This window comes from Haliaeetus leucocephalus, unplaced genomic scaffold, assembly GCF_000737465.1.
Source record: "Haliaeetus leucocephalus isolate CR32 unplaced genomic scaffold, Haliaeetus_leucocephalus-4.0 Scaffold162, whole genome shotgun sequence".
Lineage (NCBI taxonomy): Eukaryota > Metazoa > Chordata > Aves > Accipitriformes > Accipitridae > Haliaeetus > Haliaeetus leucocephalus.
This window is the reverse complement of record NW_010972598.1, coordinates 15813062-15832841: the sequence shown is the minus strand read 5'-3', so window position 1 is coordinate 15832841 and position 19780 is coordinate 15813062. Positions and strand designations below refer to the sequence as shown.

Here is a 19780-nt window from a genome sequence, read left to right as displayed (position 1 = left end):
GGGGCGGGGGGTCGCTGAGGGGGAGCGGTTGGGCTGGGGGCTCGGCAGTGCCGGGGAACGGGAGTAGCGAAGCCAGGGCAGCGCTCGCCCTCGGGCCGGGGCTGGTTTGGGGGGGCTCTTCTGCTGCTGGGCCCCTCCTGCGTGTGGTGGGAGTCCCGGGTGGGGGGGGGGCGGGGCTCCCTCGGGGGCAGCCTGCCGCCGGGCTTGTTCCCCTCACCTGTCTCCCTTGCGGGGGAGTTTCCTTCTGCTTTTGGCAGTGGTGGGGCCATGTTGGCCGGGAAGGTGTCTCAGCCAGCCGGGCATGCTGCTTACTCTGACTGCAGGGGTGGGCGGTGACTGTGAGCTCTGTGTGTTTGCTGACAGCTGAGGAGCAGAAGGCAGACCAAAGAGAGTCCAGCAAAATGGCAGCAGATACTGGGAGATCTCTCCAGCTTGGAGCACGTAATGGCCAGGAAACCCAGGGGGATGAGCACCTGGATGAGTCCAGAAGGAACAGAGAGCCGCGCTCTGGATCAGATCCACCCAGCGAGGGAAGCTCCAAAATGAACACAAATAACAGAGAGATGATGGATAAGGAGCAGAAAGACATGGATGAGTCTGGCCACAATAGCAGCCCGGAGAAGCAGACCAATGGCCAAGACAGCAACGCAATAACCACCAACAAACAAGGCAGCAGCACTGGTAGCCAGGCCAACAGCCAGCCTAGCAACCCCAGTAACGGGGTTGGCAACAACCAGGAGCAGGGCAACAACTCAGGCAGCAACGGTGGGAAGCAGGGCAACGACCAGGACAGCAACAAGAAGAATGATGACAACAACCAGGACAGCAGCGACAAGAACCAGGGTGACAACCAGGACAGCAGCGACAAGAACCAGGGCAAAAATGGGGACAGCAACAAGAAGAATGGGGAGAACAACGGGGACAGCAACAAGAAGAACGGGGAGAACAACGGGGACAGCAGCGACAAGAACCAGGGTGACAACCGGGACAGCAACAACAAGAACAAGGACAACAACAAGAACGAAGGCAACAACCGGGACAGCAGTAAGAAGAATGAGGACAGTAACAACAAGAATGGGGAGAAGAATGAGGACAGCAACAAGAAGAATGGGGAGAACGGCGGGGACAGCAATAATAAGGACCAGGATCACAACCGGAACAGCAACAGCCAGGACCAGGGCAGCGACACAAACCAGACCAACAACCAGGACACCAAAACCGGGAACCAGGAAAGCAACATCAAGAACCAGAACAACAACAAGAACCAGGGCAGCAATAGCAATAACCAGGTTGACAACCAGCCTAATCAAATGGGCTCACTGAGAGGTGAAAATGGATTACTACAGTCCTCCGCTACTGAGGGCAACAGTTTTTCAGACAATGAAGAAAGCACCAGAGAGGAAGAGGATGAGGCTAAAAAAGGCAGTGATGCCTCCTCCTTTAATAAGGAGAGAGAGAAGAGTGCTCCTTCTCCCCCCAGGGACCAGTCAGAGAGCAGCCACTTCTTCGCGTACCTGGTGACCACGGCTATTATTGTTGCTGCCTTATACATTGCGTATCACAACAAACGCAAGGTGAGTGGCTGTGCTCCTTACCCAGGTTCTCGACGTCTCCCCTGTGGTTTAGGAGCTTCCTTTCTTCTTGCTGCAGATTGGGTCCTGCTTGGTTGAAGACCTTTCCCCTCACCCTGACTTTTGCTTCTCACCAATATCTCCCCCTTGCTGCATGGTGTGGGTTTGATTAATATTAATTTGAGCCTCAGTCTCAACAGCTTTGGAAGGAGCAGAGAGGGTGTTGTAACTAGGAAAGGGGTCAGATCTCTGGAAATTGGATAGCTTCATCTCTGGTGGTTATTTTCATCTGAGAGAAGTGAAAAGGATAAGGTGTGAAGTTACCCTGTATTTTGTTCGATCACGGTGAGTTTTCTATAGCAGGTTGCGGAAGACTTGTTCTTAAATAGTCTTGCATGGGAGGATGCAACTCAAATGCTCTTTTGCTGTTTTTTTTGTTCCTCCTGCAAAGCTATTTTTGAGGTAGGAGAAAGAGAACAAATTCTTATTGTTTTCTGCATGAAGGCAAACCTCATTATCACTTGCTTTCAATCTTAGCTGGGTTTAAATATTGGCATTTATTTGAGTGCTTTTTCAGATGAAGTGTGGTCATTAGAAGGAGTTAAGTGAAGCTGGTCTTTGGCCCATTAGAAAGTGCCTGTGTTTGAAGTGAGAAAGAGCTTATTTGCTTACTACTGTCCCACTCACCTTATCCCAACTTCTTTCTCCAAAGATCATTGCTTTTGCTCTGGAAGGGAAAAGGTCAAAAAGTGGTCGACGGCCCAAATCTGGCGATTATCAGAGACTGGATCAAAAGGTAAGATCTACCTGAAACGGGTGCTGCCTCACCCCGGGAGCCGGGCAGGCTGAGAGAAGGGGCTGCGGTGCCTGTTGTACGCTGTAAATGCGATATATTGGCCTTTCACATTAGAAACGGTCACAAAGCCCCTACTTGGTTGGTATAGAAAGCAGATTTTTTTTTTTTTTTTTTTCTTTTTTTTCCCAAAAACCCCTCTCTTAGTCTGGAGGTAGGGTTTTGCCAGAAAGTGGAAGCAATAATGTTGAGAAATGATGGCAGAGCTAACACGGGGCAGAATTTTTTGAGTCTCAAGGTCAGGTGTGCTTAAGAATAGTTTGTCACTGACTCAAATGACTTTTTCAAAGTTTTTAGCGGGAGAAGGGTAGGGCATGGGGAGAAGTCTCCTTCTTCTTCTCCTTGAAACTTTTTTTCACCAGCTGTCCTTGAATTCAGAAGTGTCTGTAGTTATTTTTTGCAGTGGGAAGAGGAGGAAGAAAATTTTAAAAAGTCACCCGAAGCTGAAACTTAGTCTTTCAGAAGGTTGTCAGCATTTGGGGGATCGGTGACGATCCATTTTCAAATGCCATTAGGGATTTTGCATATAAATTCAAGGCAGTGTCATCTGGCTTGCTTTTGGCTCTGCAGAGGCACTGTGTGCTGTTGGGAGTGGAAGCTCAGTTCTCTCCCTTCCTGAATTGCAGCCATGTCTGGCTGGGGAAGCTGTCTGAGTGCCACAGAGACAATTTGCCTGCTTGAGCTTCCCTATTTAGTCTCACCTATATTTTGGGAATTTGTTTCCCTTGCCAAGAATTTCCTGACTTGTCCCTGAGGCACAGTAAAGCAGCCAGGCAGTTAGAAAGAGCTTGGTTTTTATTTGAAAGCACATCAGAGATGCTCAGCCTGCTCAAACCCTGATGCTTTGTCAGGGTAGAAAAGCAATGCTGAGCTTTCAAATTTTTTAAACCTTTCTTTGTGCCTTTCCAGATCTAGATTCCTCCTCGGATATTCAGCGGAATAATGACAGCTGGCAATGAAAATGCAGGAACACTGGGACACCCACCGACTCCCCTGCTGTAACGCTCTGAGTTGTAGTTGTGCTGCCGTGTTCAGATTTCAGACAACAGGAAGAAGGGGAAATGGTTTTAATTTTGCACCTGCACCTTGGTAACATTAAACCTCTCACTTCCTCGAAACATGTTTCTCCTTTCCCAGCTGCCTGAAGATGAACTCGTTTTCCGCTTGGGCATCTGGCTTCTAGCCTGTGACCCAGGAAAAAACAGTCCCCAGCACTTGACAGAACTTTTGTGTCCAAATGAAATGGAGTTTGCCATCTACTGTACTGACGTCACCTCTTGGGAGGGGAAAAAAAAAAAAATATCTGCCTGTGAAATGAGCCATGTGACTCTTCCCCTTCCAGAGTCATAGAGCTGCCTTTGTAACCAGCACAGTCTTGCTTGAGACACAGACGTTCTCCTCTTCTGTCCGTTGTATTTGGATGCTAAAGTTCAAAGCGTGACTGATTGCACTAGTTTGGAAATGATCTGCCAAGGACTCTGATTTGGTTTGATTTTTTTTCTCTCTGTGATGAAGACAATGTTAGAGTTTATCATCTAGATTCTCTCTTTCATGCACATCTTTGGAAATGCTGGAGTAGTCTTTGGCCCTTGGGTTGTAGCTTAAATTTCCTCGCGCATGTCTTATGCTCCAAGCGGGTCTTTTCCCTCGCAATCCCCAGAGTTCAGATGTTTGCACTAAAGGTGACAGTTGCAGTTTGATGCTGTGAAGGAGGGCAGGTTAGGCTTAGAAAGCTTCGTGCCAAATTGCTGCAGTGTAGTTGCAGCAGACTTTGCCTTGGAAGATTGCGTTCCTCCCCCTTGTAAAATGTAGTTATGTGGTAATGTAAAATGTACGGTAAACCTGAAGGGTTTGTGATGAATGAAACTTGCAGTCCTTCAAACCTCTTCCTCAAAAACGCAGTATTGAGGCCCTGGAGTATTCCGCTCCACGGAATAGAGCCTCCATTGGTTGTAGAGCTCGCCACGACTGAGCACTCAGCGTTGGCTCTTGCTGGAGAAGTGCTGCTTTCTTGCCCAGTTGAGAGGCAAGGGGGCTGCTCGTCCCCTGGGTTGCACAAGCCTTGGCAGCGCTGTGCCTGCCGAGCGCCTCTCTCCTTGGGAAACTGTTGTAGCCCACAGCGTGGGCGCCGTCTTTTTCTGCCTGTGAGTCACCACAGGGCGTCTTCTCCCCGAGGTCACCTCCTGAGCAGGTGACTGACATATGAAAGGGCTTATTGTATCACCGGCACAACCTCTTCCTGCTCTTCCATGGCTCTGCTGGCCCTGGCTTTGAGACGTTTTGTGTGGTTGAGTGTACACATTACTGGCTGCTTGTCACTGAGCTGGTCACTTCGATATTACTGTGGAGCACTTAAACTAGGGCCTGGGACGTACTGGTTATATTTAAGGCTGCAAAATGTGTTGATTAACAAGTTATAGCTGTGAGGTTGTTTTTATTTTTGTAGTTCTACTCCAAAGATGTTTGTTTGAGATGGGACGTTTCTCAAGAGGGCATGAAGTGCCTGCCTGGCTCATGCTTTTGTTTTTTCCAATATGGGCAAAAAAAAATTGGTATGAGGCATCTAGAGCTCTTCACACGGGTACCCGTCTTATGCCCAAAGCTCATGCCAGCCGTACGTGAGTCGCCCTCTCCGTGCACTTGCTGACTGACTGCACAGGAAGAATCCTGGTGGGGTTAACTTCCCTCCAGCTGGCTGCGAAAGCGACTCAGGGGATGAGGCCGGCCTTTTTCCGGCCTTCCCGAGGTTGTGAACAATTGGTAATCTGCCCTGTGGTTGCTAAAGATAGTCATGTTTGACAAGGGCAAAGACATTTCCTTGTCTGGACATGAAAGCTATAGCTGTATTTTTCTTTTCCTAGCGGTTCATTCCCCATGTAAGAGGGGAGAAGGGGCTTGACCCTCTCCTAAAAGAAAAATCCTCTTTCTTTTTTTTCTTTTTGTGGGCTGTTAGCAAGCACAAAGAGTGGGAGAAAGTCCCTCTTGGCTTTAAATAGCTTTCAAGGTTTCCGTAGTAAACTTTTCTGATGCTAAAAGTACTTGCAGAAGCTATTTTGGAGAACAGGAGTGTGAGGTGGAGGGAAGAAAAAGGAAAACAAGTCTGGGAACATAACCCTTCGGGGAAATGTGCCTTCTGAAAAGGGTGGGAACTCCTGCAACAAGACTCCACTGTTTCAGAGATCCCATAGGATAAGTCTGAGGCTCACTGTTGTGTGGTTGATTTATGGACAGGATGCGGGGTGGGAGGGGGTGCCTTTTGTCTAATGACAGTGGGGGAAAAAAAACATTCCAACATGTGAAATACCATATGCTTCTGAGCTGCTCATTCCTGAATTTTTAGAGTGTGCGCACTGTTTTCCTGCTTTGTCCTATTTTTTTAGTTGAAAAATAATTTACAAAGGGTTTTTTTCACCATCTGCTTGCTTTTCTATCCCGTGAGCTTTTTCAAATGTCTTTCAGTCCTCTGTCATTCCAAGTTGTGTTGGAAATCCCACCCCCGTTAGCAGCAGCTAGCTATTAACAGCAAGCCGAAGGGAGTGAGTTCTTTGGAGAGCAGGACCGTCATACCTCAAACATCAGGCTGGACTGAGCATGGGCTCGTTCATCAGGTTAACGAGGTCATACATCAGGTCTCCGTGGGAACTGTTGGTTTGCTTGGTGCCTGGTGTGGCTTTGGCAAAACAGAAATGCCCGGTGCCTGGGAAGTGCAGGTTTTGGGGAGAGGCAGAGCTCACACCAGGCTAAATCGAGGGGACTCCCCCCTAAATCTCCTCCTGCCCAGCAGTTCCCGGGGGCGGCGTGTTTCTGGCAACAGTCGCTGTAATTGTCCAAGCTGTGTGAAACCTCTGGGAATGAGTCCCAGTTTGTTCATTTTTATGGTATTTAAATTTATGCAATGTGTTTCAAATGGGTCAAGGTGTGTGTAACCTTTTCCCTTTGGACAAAACATGTTTTTTGAACGGATGGCATCTGTCGGTACATAGGTTTTTTTGCCAAATGTTACTACTTTTAGGCCAGCTGCCTTGCCGGTTTGATTCAGCAAATGTTTTTTTTTCTGCTGCAGTGAAATGCAACTTGCTTTGAAGGATCAGAATTTTTATATTTCTTTGTACTTTTTTTTCTGTGTGGTGAAATCAATAAATGGATTTAAAAATAAAAGCATTGAGTTTTCACTTTTTTTTTTGGTGTTCTTTGTATGGTCTGCTTTGAAACCTGACGACAACAGTGCACATTAGTTCCTCTTTCTGCCAAAAAAAAAAAAAAAAAAAATTTGTTTTAACAAAAACGACACTTTGAGCTGAGTGGTTTGTGTTCAAAGCTTTGTGTGCTCAATTTGCACATGCAGACTTGGCCCTTGTGTGACCAACTAACCCTGCAGCCGGAAGGAGCCGAGACAGGTTTCAGCTGAGAGCAGATTTGAAAGGTTTCCAGTCTGCTTCACGATCACCCTGTACCGGCAATCCCGTTCCTCTTGACCAGTTCAGTCCCTCGTACGTGTGGGAGTGAGCAGGGTTATTTAGGACCTGACCTTAAGATAGAGTTTAAACTGCTTTTAACAGCTCAGCTGTGGATCTCTCCTGTTGTATTTCTTCTTTCACCCACAGGGAGGCTCTGAGGAGGATGCAGCCCGGATCCCAGCACAGCCTGCCTCCCCTGAGCAGCAGAGACTGGAAAAGAGCGAGCCCAGTGGTGCCCCTTCTGATCCCCCACAGCGAGAGCAGCCTGCGTGGGATGCTGCTGCCCGACCAGCTGTGGAAGGGGGAAGAGAAGGTGCCATGATCAACAGCAGATGATGAGGGTGCTTCTGGGTAGCATCTACTGCTGCTTCCTGCAGTAAATGGAAGAAACTTCCTCCTTTTCCCCACTTTTTCCCTAAAAGGAGAAAATCCACCCTCCTGCACTCTCCTCCAACTTGGCTGGACACCAGCTCCCTGGCAGTGAGTGCAAAGGATGGGCTAGGAAAAAGGGAGGGCCACTTGTTTTCCTGTTGACAGCATTGCTGAGAGCTTGGGGGGAGGAAAAATGGTGGAAGTGGGGGATTAAAATGAAAATTCACCATTCATCTGCATGTGGGGTTGTCGGATTGAGCGTCCATCCAGGTCTTCCTACGAGGAGATCAGAGTGCCTCTCTGCTGTGTGTCTTTGGGGTGGTTTCCTGAAGAAACAAGAATTACTGAATTGTGCTCCAGGAGCTCTTTGAACCCCTTGCCCACTTCCACCCTAATTTGAGCGTGCTGTAGAGGTCTCAAAGCTATTTTATTCCTACAGGTAGAGATAATGTAGCAGGGAAGGAACAATAATGCAGGTCGCTCAAAGGGAGAGAGGCAGCAGCATGAGCATCCCATCATGTGTGCCAGGATGCAGTGAATGCCAGGCATGAGTTGTGTTGGGGTGGCTGTGCTGCACACCTACCTGTGAGTCAAAGTCCAGGAGTGGAAAAAATGCTAAATGAAACCAAAATTATCTGCCCAGCTGGGTTGGGCTCTGCTTACTGGAGCTGAATTGCTCAGGGCTACGCTGAGAAATACCAACAGGGCCAGGGTTTATCGGAGAGGCCGTTAGGGTGGAGGCAGTGGAGGTTTAATGTATGAACTTAATGCATGAGCGCAGGGTGAAACTCAGCATGCTTTGATGGAGATCTTTGCCCCTTTAACCCCTTCCTCCCTTGTGTGGCTGGCTGAGGTCTGGTCCCCTGTCTCGCACACCAGGGATGTCCCTGCATTCTGCACAGGAGCCCTTCGGGGTTTTTTATTGATGTGGCTTTTATGCTTATTCTTGGTAACAAAGAGACAACGGGAGGGGACCATCTTGACCAAATACATGAGGTCCATGAGGTGTCCCAGCCCATCCATCCCCTCCACTCATATCCCGGCCGGAGCTTTTCCCCTCTCCCCTTCCTCACCTAAGAAGGAAGCTCACAAAGACCCAGTTATCTGTTGTGAGCTCCAAGAGCTACCTTAAGCAAATGCTCCCAGATCGCTCTCTGACCTCCACTCCAGGTCCCAAGTTAACCTACCAACCTGCAAATCCTGCTAGCTATCCTACTTTTTTTTTTTTTTTAAAAAGCTTTGAATTCTTGAACAGCCTCATGAATAAACAGCTTGAATATGAGGTGATCTTTGCAGCAGGGCAGCAGTATTTTCATTATGGGTAGGACACCAAGTAGACACAGCAGCTTTGCCTCTCTAAGACAGAAGTCCATGGCCTGTGAAAGTTTGTTTAGATTAAAAAAAAACCAAATGGGTGAGATTGCATTTGCAAGGTTGGAGCTCTTTCGTGTAAGAAAATTGGGGAGAAGGAGGTTTATGTCCCCCTCCAGAGCTGCGGGTAGCCGTGGTGTGGGGCTGCTGCCATAGGGTGTTTGGGTGTCACTGCACCGTCATGTGCTTAAATCAGATGCTTCTGCTCTGCAGAAGGTCCCATGGTAAGATCTGCTCCAGCTGCACTTGGCTTGTTAAAACCTCCCCCCGGTAGCTCCGGCACATCCTGGCTTGAGCCAGTCGCCTTTCCAGAGGGGTTTTCTTGGTTTCCTTCTTTGTCTTTTTTTCTCCATGCATGGCAGGGGACTTCTTGCAGCCAAGCTGCTGCTCTTCACCCCTTGGGCTTTTCTGAAGAGCTGGCAACTCTCAAACACCATCTGCCTCCTCTGCGATGGGTGCCGAGAAGGGGAAGACCTCCTGCAGCAGGTTGGTGACGAAGCAGGGCATCTCCTTGCATCCCTCATAGGTGCCCCTGGCCTGGCAGCAAAAGGCCACCTCCCAGTTAATGCGGGTCATGAGGAGGTTGAGGGCCAGGTGACGTTCCTCTCCCTCCAGGACTTTGAGCAGGGCCTGGAGGAACATGGATCCAAAGACATTGAGGAAGGCCACGTAGCCTGCAGAATGTAAAGGAAGGAAAGAAACGTTGGCTGTGCTGTGGCCCTGTGATGGCAACGTTTCCAAAAGGAAACTTTTTCGGCCGGTGCTGGTGTGTCAGGGGCTTTCCCTTACCTGGGCTGCAGGCGAACATCACAACAGTTTGGGGAGGGATGGAGAGGTAGTCTGAGAAGCAGTCTGGCTCGCAGTCTGGCTTGGGCTCTCCGCTGTCACATTCCACAACCACCCCCTGGTCGAATTCTGCCCCCCGGCAAGCCTGCGGGCAGAACAGCTGTCATGAGCTTCCCCCTGCTTTGCTCTCTCCCTGTTGTCTGTGTCCAGGGCAAGCCTAAAGCTCCTGGGGTCTTTGGGGGCTCCCTGTGGACCTGTAGCCCCCTCCCCAGGTCAAGCCTACAACCCATCCCATGGTGCAGAGGCCCTCCTAGCTCCCGTTCCCCAAGTCCTACAGCCCCACATCGTTTCTCTCCCATCTCCATACCCTTCCCATCTCATCCGTCCACCATCCTCTTCCCTTCTCATCCACTGCAGCTCAGCTTTTCCAGGCCTCTCTTGCAATAAGCCTAGAGATGGGGCTCCCTCCTCTCTTCCCCATGCATTTCTCGTGAACCTGGTTCCCCTTCTCTTTGCATGTACCCCTCCCCTCCATGGAAAATGCGGTGCTGCATGTGCGAACCCAGAAATACACCTGGAAACACAAGAGTCCACTGGGAAGGTGCTGGCAGGGATTCCCCTTGGGTCTCAGCCTGCAGGCAGCCCAGTTCATGCACAGTCCTCTATTCTACGTGATGGTTTGGTCTTTCTTGCAGGGATGGAGTACTGGGCTGGTGTTGGGAAGGCGCTGGAGAGGGACTAGAGCTCTGAGGGCATGTTTCACACCTACCTGGAGCCACCTCTGCTGTGACATGTTGGTTGGGACCAGACCAAATGCCAGCGGTGGACATCTCCCAGCATTAGGGAGAGGGGAGCATGTCCTCACCTCTCCCCGTGCAAACTACCTGCCAAATGCCAGCAGTAAATCCTTGCTCAGGATGTGGCCCGCAGAGATGCCTGCAAGCAAATGGGCTGCAACACCCTGGCACTGAACAGCCCAGAGAGGTGGATGGAGGCCACCGGGAGCCATGGGGACCCGAGAGCCATGGTAATGCTGAGAGGAAGCAGTCCTTCTCTTCCAGCCTAGGCTCTGGGCACCCTCAGCCCTACGGTGTTTGCTCTACGAGGACAGCGTTCGTCAGCAGGAGCACAGCTTTTGCCTGCTGATCGAGGTACCCGGACCAGTCTCCGGGTTTGTTGGCTTGCCTGGAGGATGCCCCCGGCTGTCACTGCTTCCTGAACAGCAGCCAAGCCCCTTACCAGAAGAAAACGAATGCTGTGAGTCATTTATACTTGCTTTCAGGTGAAAAGATTTCTGTGTATTTGCATAATGTTTGCAGAGCTCACACTATCTGCTGGTATCCATCCAATTGCTGAATTATTTGTTTGTTCAGTGATCTAATCCTCCCTGTCAGATCAGTATTAGAGCATACTTCCAGGGCTCCTTTCCTGCAAGGCCATGTTCACACTCCTCTCTGCTTTGCTGCTTGGGAACCAGATGTGGGCTTTATTTTTTTCCCTACTACATCACCAGTTCACAGCTGGGCTTCTCCCAGCCCTACCCCAGGACTTTGCTGTGCCCAAATATCACAGTGATGGGATCTGAAGGCAGTTTTTACTGATTCATCTATATCCTGATGGTGTCTGGGAGGAATATTTGATCCCAGCAATGTCGTATATCATGGTGAACAATTTGGTTTCAGCACAGGCAGTCCAGAGGGTGCAAATCACTGGGAGAAATGCTCCTGTCTGGAGACACTGGGGAAAGGCCAAGGCTGTTTATCAAAGAAGGGCCACATGTATGGGTGATGACAGGCTGTGAGAGCAGTGTCTGCAGTGAGCAAAGAAACCTCAAAATCAGTGAAAGCATGAAAAAAGAGGTCTGGAGGGTTGTGGTGGGAAGCTGGGGAGCAACGAAAGGATCGAGCTCTTACATGGGTGTAGCAAAATCCACAATTAAAACAGACATACCCGCAGCAACCTCAAGCCTCATGCTTGTGCCAGTCTAATTCTGCACAAACTTAGCAAAAAAGGGATCAGATTATCATCCAGTAGCTGTGTTACCTGGATAAAGAAGATTTTGGGTATTTTGCTGAGCACCAGGCGCTTCTCTGAGGATAAAATCTGGAAAATCCGGGTCAGTTTAACCGGCTCTGAGTCGCAACCAAATATGAACCCTTCCTTTCCATGGCTGGAGATGACACTCACAAAGTACTCCCCGTGCTCGCAGCAGCATTCTGCAACGACACAGCCAAAGCAATGCCTTCGAGCATCGACTCAGGGTGTCGTGGAGGTTACTTAGACCGAGAGGTGGGATATGAGAGATGGCTGGGCTTGGGGTAAGATGAGGAGGGGGTTTAGGGGCTGGCAGGGGGACGCATACCTTGCTGGTAAAGGTCTTCTATCTCCTTGGCTGTCTTGTTATGCATCAGTTTCACCTTGTAGTTGAGCCGTGAGAGTACGTTGGAAAGCTTTTCCGCTTCCCTCTTGGCTCCTCTCCGGGTCCCAAACACCACATCACCATTGCTGCTGCAGAAATCGGTGTTGACGATGACAAGAGCCCGGCTTTGCCTTGGCTGGGACATACTGGGATGTCCCCTCGGATGGGTAGGTGGTCTCCAAACCCCCACTGCGCCAGCAGGGAGCTCAGGCTTGTCTAGCGGTGAGCCCCGAGTCCTCCTTCAGGAAGTCCAGGAGAGCATATCCTGCTCCGCTGGCTGACTCAATGCTGGCGCAGCTGATTTTCAAGGGCAAGGCAGGAGCAATGCCCTGTCACCTGCAAGATGGCACCTGGGCATGAGTCACGGGGGTAGGAGAAGGGCCATGGTTCACCCCTGGGTTCGGCGGGCATCGCCAGCTGCAAGAGGGCTGGGCTGGCACTGTCCAGCCTGGAGCATGTGGGGCATATGTTAGGAGGAAAAAAAAAAAAAGGATTTTGTTGCTGTTTTTTTTTTTCTCCAAAGGAATGGTGGGGGAGGTTGGAGAGTGATGGGGGATGGGAACACCTGCATTGCGGGAAGCACCAGGAACGATGAGGCGATCCCTCCCTGCCTTTCTCACTCTGTCTCTGAGTCCTGGTTTCCCCCAAAAGCCAGGCAATTCCTGCTTCCCATCGCTAACCCCAGGGAAAACGGCCTCTTCCAGCTTCCCCCACGAGCTCCTCGCAGGGCTTTTTGGACAGTGTTGCCTAACCCTGCCCACTCCCAGCGAGGCGGTAGGCACTTGCCAGCTGGTTTTACCTGCTTGGAGTACCCAATTATGGCACTTCTGCAATTATTCCTCCCCAAAAGCAGTCTGTGCTGGTGCAGGAATAGACCCCAGCAACCTGCTCACAAGGATGAATCTCAGCTGCATCCTTTCTCTCCTTCCCTTCCCAAACTTGCTGACCTGGAGTGTTGAAAAGCAGCCCTCTCACGTCACCCTAACCCCAGGCCTGCTGATCCTACATCACAAGGTGCGAATCACAAGATGCTTGTTATTATTTTATTTCTTTCTGGTCTTGTGCTTCCCTTCCCATTCGTAGAGGGCTTTGATCGTCTTCCCAAGCTTTTCCCAGCAGACAGAAAGGCTATGCTTTTTTTAATGCTAAAGGAGTGGGTGTTTGCACCGTCGCACGTCTCTGAGAGATGGGGGGTAAAGCAGCACCAAAATATCAGCAGCATTGCAGGGCTGAGGGGCTGCATCATGGTCCTGCTACTCTGCTGCAGCAAGGTATGACTTTGACAGCACTGTACAGCTAGCAAGCACCATTGCTTTTAAAGAGCTTTAAATCTGGCTTAAATCCCTCCACGCCTGGCCTTGGCCTGCCAGAAGGACCCACTTACTCCACCAACCCATTGAGCCAGGAGCTGGCACCTTCCTGAAGGACCATGTCTGTGAGCCTCATCTGGGCACTTTCATTAAAACACAGCGATGGGGCTTGGGTTGGTGTGATTTTTTTCCCCCTTGCTGAAATGCAGACGGTGCCCGTCCAGCAGCTTGCAGGGGTTTACCAAACCTGCCTGATGCTGCCCGGACAAGCCCATGCACGGCCCTGTCTTGGGGAGGTGCTGCTTCCTCTGCCTCCGCAACCCCCAGGGCTGCCGAGCTCCACATGGAGCTTAATGAGCCCAGTGAAGCTTCAGGAGCCCAAGTCGATGCCAAAGCTGCTGTCTGAAAGGGGGAAAGCATCCCCATGGGGCTTGCTCCCCTTGACCCAGCAGGTCTGGGGGTTGCAGGTGAAGGTTGATGCTCTTCCAATGGTCCAGGCAGCTCTCGGACACTGGGGGGGATCAAGTGACCATGGGTGTTGTTAGTAGAAGCTGTTGTGTTTTGCCTTCTGGTGCAGCCTGGTTTTTGGGGTTGCCTTGACTTCTCTCCTGGCCACTGCTGCACACGGCAGCTCTTGGAGCACCTCTTCCCTATGCTGGGAGGGAAGCCTCAAAAGGGCGGCCAGGGATCAGCACTGGCTTTTACTCACTAGTGGCGGATGTTGTGGTGGAAGGAGGTGAGCTCTAGGTAGGTAAGGTCCAAGGCAAGCTGGCTGGAAATGGGAATGGTGTCTTCCTGGGCTGTAATCCTTTGGCTTCGTGTTAGAGAAGGATGTGCTACAGGTGATTTACAGCAGAAAATAAGGGGGTGATCCGGTGAGCTGGGGGGAAAGGGAGGTCCTGGCTGGTGGGACAGCAGGTGTTAGTCCTTCTTCTTAGCATCGGTAGCCTGCGTGCGCTTTTTCAGCTGTGCCACGTCGACATAGATGTTGCGCTTGAGGACAGCGCTGGCGCAGATGAAAGCTCCTTGCAGAGCTCCCACGAAGCCGCCCAGGCACAAATCCTGCCCTGGAAGAGAGTGGAAGACAGTGATGGCAGTGGCTGTGGTGGGTACCTGTGGGCAGCCCGCGCTCTCTGTTCCCAACTGACCCTCAATGCTGCTGGACACCACCATTGCCATCCATCATCTGCTCTCCCCACCCTCCAGCTTCCCGCACGCCATCCCTTGGGTTTGAACCCATGAAACCCCTCCGTTTGACCCCTTCCTTCTCCCCAGCAGGGAAAGGGTCTCATGCTGCCCAGCTAAAATAAATCAGCGCTGGGCAAGGAGACAACGTCCAGGAGCTGGAGGAGGCACAGCCTTTTCCTCCTCCTGTTGGGACCATGCAGCTCCACTTAGACATGCTCCAGCGGCTCTTGCATTGCCCTATGGCATGGCAGCAGCTTGTCCCCTTATTTCATTGAAGGACTGAAGGTTTTCTCCCCCTGTATCCTGCTTCCCCAGAGGTGTCCTAATCTGAAAGCGTGGTGTCTGGGTGGTGGCCATGGTACCTGTCAGGTAGAGGTTGGGGACAGCCGTCTGTGCCCTCACGGTAGCAATGGCTTCAGCTTGCAGGCGGGCGATGCTGTGGTCAATGCCGTAGATCTCGCCCTTGGGGCTGGCAATGTAGTGCTGGTTGGTGAGGGGCGTCCCTCCAGAGATGTACTCGATCTGGGGGGGACAAGGGGACAACGTGGTCTGCCTGGGGTAGGTGTGATGGTGTGGGGTGTCACACTGTGCTCCAGAAAGCTGTTTTTGTGGGGTACAGGCTGCGACGGGTTTCCTTGCAGACCCTTGCATGGTGGTTCTGGCCAGGTTTGGTCCCAGGATGGTCCTGGAGGATCATTGTACCCCCAGCTTGCATGTGTGGTCAGGAGGCAGCAGCGACGGGTTGGTGCTGGACCTTATGTCCAGCACACCCGGACCCTGCTCCTGTGTTTGCAAGACGGGCCTGGGTAGACGGAACCCAGGAGAGGAACTGGAGGACCTGCAAACCCCAGGTTTCCTCACCCTGTCCTCAATGCGAGGGTAGAGCTTGAAGACAACCTGCATGATGGTGTCCACAAAGGTCTTCTTCAACTCCTCATAATCATCTCCCCGTTTTTTGACCTGCTCATCCTTCCACTCCTCAAACCACTCATATTTGGTGAAGGTCACGATGGCCAGCGTGGATTTACCTGCAGCAGGACAAGGTCGGGGCAGTTGTCCCTCTGACCACCCTCATGCCACCATTTCCTTGCCACAAACCCAACCCTCCCCATGCAAACCCTTGGGATGTCCCCAGGTCTCTGTGGTCCCATATCCTTCGTCCAGTTATCTTGAAGACCACTTTCCATGAGCAACCTGCTCAGCAGCTTTGATCATGGCTATTTTAGGAGAAACTCCTCATTTGCAGTCATCAAACAAACCAAACCCCAGCAAGAGTTTTCAAGCTGCTCACAAGTGTTCATGGTTGGGCTTCAGCCTGTACCTGGGTGCCTTGTTTCCCAGGTGGGGTCCTTGGCCGATGGGCAGGTGACAAATATGACAGGGATGTTCTTGGCAGCTGCTTCTCTGGAAGAAGCCAGGTAGCGATTCATTCTGCAGAGAGATGCAAGGATTTGGGTGGGTCTTGCTGAAAACCTTTCCCTGAATACTTGTTATGGCCAAATCCCCGTGCAGCAAGGATCTGCCGAGAGCATTTTCTGAGTCACCACCCATCTCCTTACGCTTAATGAAGCATGTCTGAGGTGAAGCCCAACCTACATTTCATCCAGGTCATTTCCTGGGTACATGAAGTAGTTGGTGGGCTCCAGCCCCAGCTCTTCCCTCGAGCCATTAAGACCTACGAAGATGGTGAAACCCCCTTCGCCATGTGTTGCCATGCGAAGCTGAGACTGGATCTCTGTGATACGGAGGAAAGAAGAGGAAAATTAGTATTTTCTGGGATCCTCAGCTACAGAGAAGTGGTTTCTCCTAGAAGAAGCCCTCCCCATATCTACGTTGCTCGCATGTTAGCTTATAAAACTGGTTTATCTCAAAACATCCTGTGTGTGCTCAAGGGGTGGGACTGCAGCTCCTGCAAACTCTAAGGAAGGCAGTGGCACTGTGATTTACTATAGGGGATGGTTTAGGGTACCCTTGGCTTGAGCTTTTGCTGGATTTAATGACCTTCTCAGATTCAAATGCTCTCCTGCTCTGCAAACATTGAATGGTTGTAGACCAGGACCATAGCATTGCCCAGAAAGCTTCCACCCAACCATGCCCACTTTCACCCAGCTGTGCCTTCTTCTACCCAGCCATGCCTCTTCCAAAGCAGCAAGTAGATTTTGTGGCAGCACTAAACCCAGCTTTACATGGACTTTTCACCAGCTTTCACAAGTTCTGGGGGGCTACACTGTGTTTTTTTGGGAAACTGAGCAGCAAGTCAGGGCTTTACTAACTATGGCTAGTTTTGGCAAACTAATTTAGGCTCGATTAAAAACCCTGCAAAGAAACATGTGGCCAGTGATGGTTTTGAATGCTGCAACACGAGCCATGGGTTTTTGCTGATTTCTAAGAAATAATTATAAAGAAGCCAGTTTCTGATGTTGCTCAGAGGGGGATTAATGCCATAACCCCAATGAAACCCAACGCTGCCATTTTACCAGGCAAAGCCCGCGCCTCCGCCGGCAGGAGCCGTTCGTAGGTGTTGAAGATCCCAGCATCCGAAATGATAACAGGAGCAAAGATGTTCACCAAATCTTGGCCTTTCTTGACGCTCACACCTGGAAGGGAAAGGTGAGGTGGGGAGGAATGGCTCGGTTAAAAAGCAACACCATGGTGGGGAGAAGCTACACGTGCCCCATCCTGTCCCAGCACTCACCGCAGGCTTTGCCCTCGGTGTCCAGCAGGATCGTCTGCACTGCTGCCTTTCCAAACACATTTCCTCCAGCTTTCCGGATAACGGGAATGATGTGGAAGGCAATTTCCCCAGCCCCCCCTTTGGGGTACCACGCGCCATGGAGGAAGTGGTTCACCAGGATGCTGTGCATGGAGAAGCTGGCCTTCGAGGGGACCACGCCTGAAAAAAGGGGCAGCTTAAGATGGGTTTGTGGTGAATCGTGGTTTTGTGGCTTATCCTGAAGTTTTTAGGATGAGGAACGCCTTGCCCTCGGCTGGACACGATGCTGTAAGAAAGGATGGAATGAGAAACGATGGGTCATCAGTACCCGGAGGAGCAGGGAGGGCATCAGACATGGGTGGCAAAGCCCGTGGCTCTTTTGCAACTGGGGGCCACGAGCAAACCCCCAGGGCAGATGGAAGGGAAGGGGAAGGCTCAGGGTGAAAGTGTTACAGTGAGGCCAGGGTGGTGCGTGCCAGCACAAGGTCAAGGGTGGGTAGATGTTCCTTTGTGTAAGAGGAGCAATGCTGCCATGCTGTGAAGCTGAAGGATGCGGAGGGAAAGAGATGAAAGCTAGCAACAGGGACAACCAGCTGCTGGCTTGGGGACAAGGATGCTGGCAGAGCATCCATGCACGTAGCATCCCTCACCCACAAACCGCACAGCCATCACCCTTATAAAAGCAAAGAAAAAAGGGTTTTCTTGCTTTTTTTTTTTGTTCCTAAAGGGTTTAACTTCACCTCCATGGCACCCTGAAGCCTCCTGGCTACCTACCGTAGGTGGGGAAGATGTAGCTGAAGACGGCCCTGAGCTCGTGGTTGGTGGTGAGACCATCCACCACCTCCTTCAGGCTGTGTGATGCCAGCCGGCAGAAGGGGCTGAGCCGTGGCAGCAGCCCCGAGCGGCACAGCAGCGTGGCCAGCACCCGGGGGATCATTTTCAAGACACCCACCAGCATGGTCCCTCTGCCGACACTCTGCAGGAGGGGAGGATGTTGCTGAGCATCTGCCGCCAGGGGGGCTGTGGACAACCCCAGGGTGGGCTGGAAAGATGCTCAAAAGCATCTTTTTCCCCTTAAATTTATTGCTTGGCCAGCAGAGAGGCGACAGCATCTCTTAAGAGCTGCATCCCAGCGAGGCATGGGCAAGGTGAGTGCTTCCTCCCCCAAGAAGCTCCCCTGCAGTGCAGGCTCTCAGCCTTTGCAGTGGTTTTGAAGCATAATTAATGTTAATTTAGCACTGTTTCGATAACAATTGCAATCACCCCACTGGCTGAGAGGTCCCAGAGCATCATCCCATGGTGTTTGGGGAGGGGGTGTGTGTCAGGTCTCATGGGGGTCCCAGCACATCCCGTGGGACCACAAGCATCCACGGGGAGTGGAGTTACAACTCTGGGTGCAACGCCGGGTTTTTGAGGCAGAAAAGGGAGATTTTTGATGTTTCCCAATGCTTTTGGAGCCAGGTGGGGGCGGATTTTGAAAGCCGCTATTCTCTGCAGTTGCCCAATATCTGGGTGTCGGGGGGGGAGTGGAAATTTCCCCTCCTCGCTTGACCCCTGCAGAGAGGGACCAGAGCCAAAAAAATCCCCCCATCCCCTCCCTGCGGTGAAGCCAAAGCACCCTCTACCTTCACCAGCCGCTCAAACTCATCGATAGCGGCCCCCTCCCCGGGAAACTGCTCCTTCAGGCCTTGGAAATATTCCTCCTTCCCCGAATAGATGCGATATGTCCTGCCGCTGCCAGGCTCCCCCAAAACGACAGTGTCGTAGACGGCTGGTAGCTGAGCCCACTCCAGCTGCCCCTCCGTCAGCTGGTCCACCATGAAACGGATGATGGAGCCCTCCTGCATCTGCCCCACATAGTGGATACCTGGAAGATGTATTTTTGGTTTATTTTGGTTTTTTTTTTCCTTTTTTTTTTTTACATCCTATCACATACCCCTGGCATGCACAGGACCCTCCTCTTATTTCTCCACCCCCACCCCAGCAGCTCTGTACAGAGGGGAAAGGGAAAAGCTGGGAAACACCTGCCTTCCACTTTAGGTCAAAGGGAAAACCAAGCGCTCGCTGTTGTGTTTTTAAGCAGCTTTTAGGAATTTTGTTAAACATTGATATTTTTCCTTTCTGTATTGCCGTAAATAATTAATCCCATGCAGTTCAAGGGATGTACAGAGCTGGACTTTGTCTTGCTGGAAGGAGTTTGCCAAGGGAGACGTGTACGGGAAATTCTATAGGGGCTGAGCTGGATACGGGGAATTTTATAGGGTTTTGGCATTACAGCAACTGGGCGTGACCAGCAGCACCTCATCCGTCAGCAGGAGGATTTTAGGGCAAGGGAAGGTGTGTGATACCACGTCGCTCAGGCAGAAAAAGCGCTTGTATAATGCGGGGCGGGTGCTGGGGATGCCCGCTCTGGGTCCCCACGGGTGTTTTGGGTGCGATTCCTGCCACGGTCATCCCCCCCTCTCCCCAGTGCCCCCACCCTGTGGCTGAGCGCCCCACCACCACCTTTGAGCCAGAGGTGAATCTGGGACCCCAAATGCCGGTGGGGGCCGTACCGGTGTCAAACTCGAAGCCCTTCTCGCTGAAGGTGTGGCAGCAGCCCCCCAGCTTCCCGTGCTGCTCCAGCACCAGCACCCGCTTGCCCGCCTTCGCCAACAGCGCAGCAGCTGCCAGGCCCCCGATGCCGCTGCCCACCACGATGGCATCGAGCCTCTCAGGGACTTTATCTGCTGAGAAAACT

The 19780-nt window shown here is 51.5% G+C and overlaps 4 protein-coding genes and 1 long non-coding RNA gene across 6 annotated transcripts in view; 3 read left to right on the top strand and 2 right to left on the bottom strand.

Moving 5' to 3' along the window:
• TGOLN2 (trans-golgi network protein 2) overlaps window positions 1-6459 on the top strand; it is a 6679-nt gene extending 220 nt beyond the window's left edge. Inside the window, exons 2-5 of one of the 2 annotated variants that reach the window (XM_010562887.1) lie at window positions 364-883; window positions 1121-1574; window positions 2284-2367; window positions 3334-6459. In XM_010562887.1, coding sequence (XP_010561189.1) covers window positions 364-883; window positions 1121-1574; window positions 2284-2367; window positions 3334-3339 — 1064 coding nt within the window. In that variant the 3' untranslated portion in view covers window positions 3340-6459. Of the gene's footprint in view, window positions 1-363; window positions 976-1026; window positions 1575-2283; window positions 2368-3333 lie in introns of both variants that reach the window. The other variant, XM_010562886.1, reaches the window with a different exon arrangement.
• The window catches only part of GCK (glucokinase (hexokinase 4)), a 251262-nt gene that overhangs the window by 76572 nt on the left and 154910 nt on the right, over window positions 1-19780 (top strand). The gene's annotated exons all lie outside the window — the stretch shown is intronic.
• Window positions 9028-16893, top strand: LOC104828899. The gene is made up of 3 exons (XR_774075.1): window positions 9028-9110; window positions 10106-10667; window positions 16808-16893. It is a non-coding gene; the product is annotated as an uncharacterized LOC104828899 (long non-coding RNA).
• On the bottom strand, window positions 9046-11974 carry LOC104828898 (caspase-3-like). The gene is made up of 4 exons (XM_010562888.1): window positions 11773-11974; window positions 11454-11626; window positions 9414-9555; window positions 9046-9298 (listed from the first exon to the last, which is right to left on the bottom strand). The coding sequence occupies exons 1-4, from the start codon at window positions 11972-11974 to the stop codon at window positions 9051-9053; spliced, it is 765 nt and encodes a 254-aa protein (XP_010561190.1). The 3' UTR covers window positions 9046-9050.
• Window positions 14061-19780, bottom strand: part of RETSAT (retinol saturase (all-trans-retinol 13,14-reductase)) — a 6383-nt gene continuing 663 nt past the window's right edge. Inside the window, exons 2-11 of the mRNA XM_010562890.1 lie at window positions 19596-19778; window positions 18666-18907; window positions 17815-18016; window positions 17023-17220; window positions 16805-16924; window positions 15924-16062; window positions 15649-15758; window positions 15189-15355; window positions 14690-14849; window positions 14061-14206 (exon numbers count right to left, since the gene is read on the bottom strand). Coding sequence (XP_010561192.1) covers window positions 14061-14206; window positions 14690-14849; window positions 15189-15355; window positions 15649-15758; window positions 15924-16062; window positions 16805-16924; window positions 17023-17220; window positions 17815-18016; window positions 18666-18907; window positions 19596-19778 — 1667 coding nt within the window. The remainder of the gene's footprint in view (window positions 14207-14689; window positions 14850-15188; window positions 15356-15648; window positions 15759-15923; window positions 16063-16804; window positions 16925-17022; window positions 17221-17814; window positions 18017-18665; window positions 18908-19595; window positions 19779-19780) is intronic.

Coding starts and splice junctions, on each gene's coding strand:
- LOC104828898 (XM_010562888.1), bottom strand. CDS start 11,974: ATGTCCCAGCCAAGGCAAAGCCGGGCTCTTGTCATCGTCAACACCGAT. Junction 11,627..11,772: donor AGAAGACCTTTACCAGCAAG/GTATGCGTCCCC, acceptor GTGTCGTTGCAG/AATGCTGCTGCGAGCACGGG. Junction 9,299..9,413: donor GATGTTCGCCTGCAGCCCAG/GTAAGGGAAAGC, acceptor TACATTCTGCAG/GCTACGTGGCCTTCCTCAAT.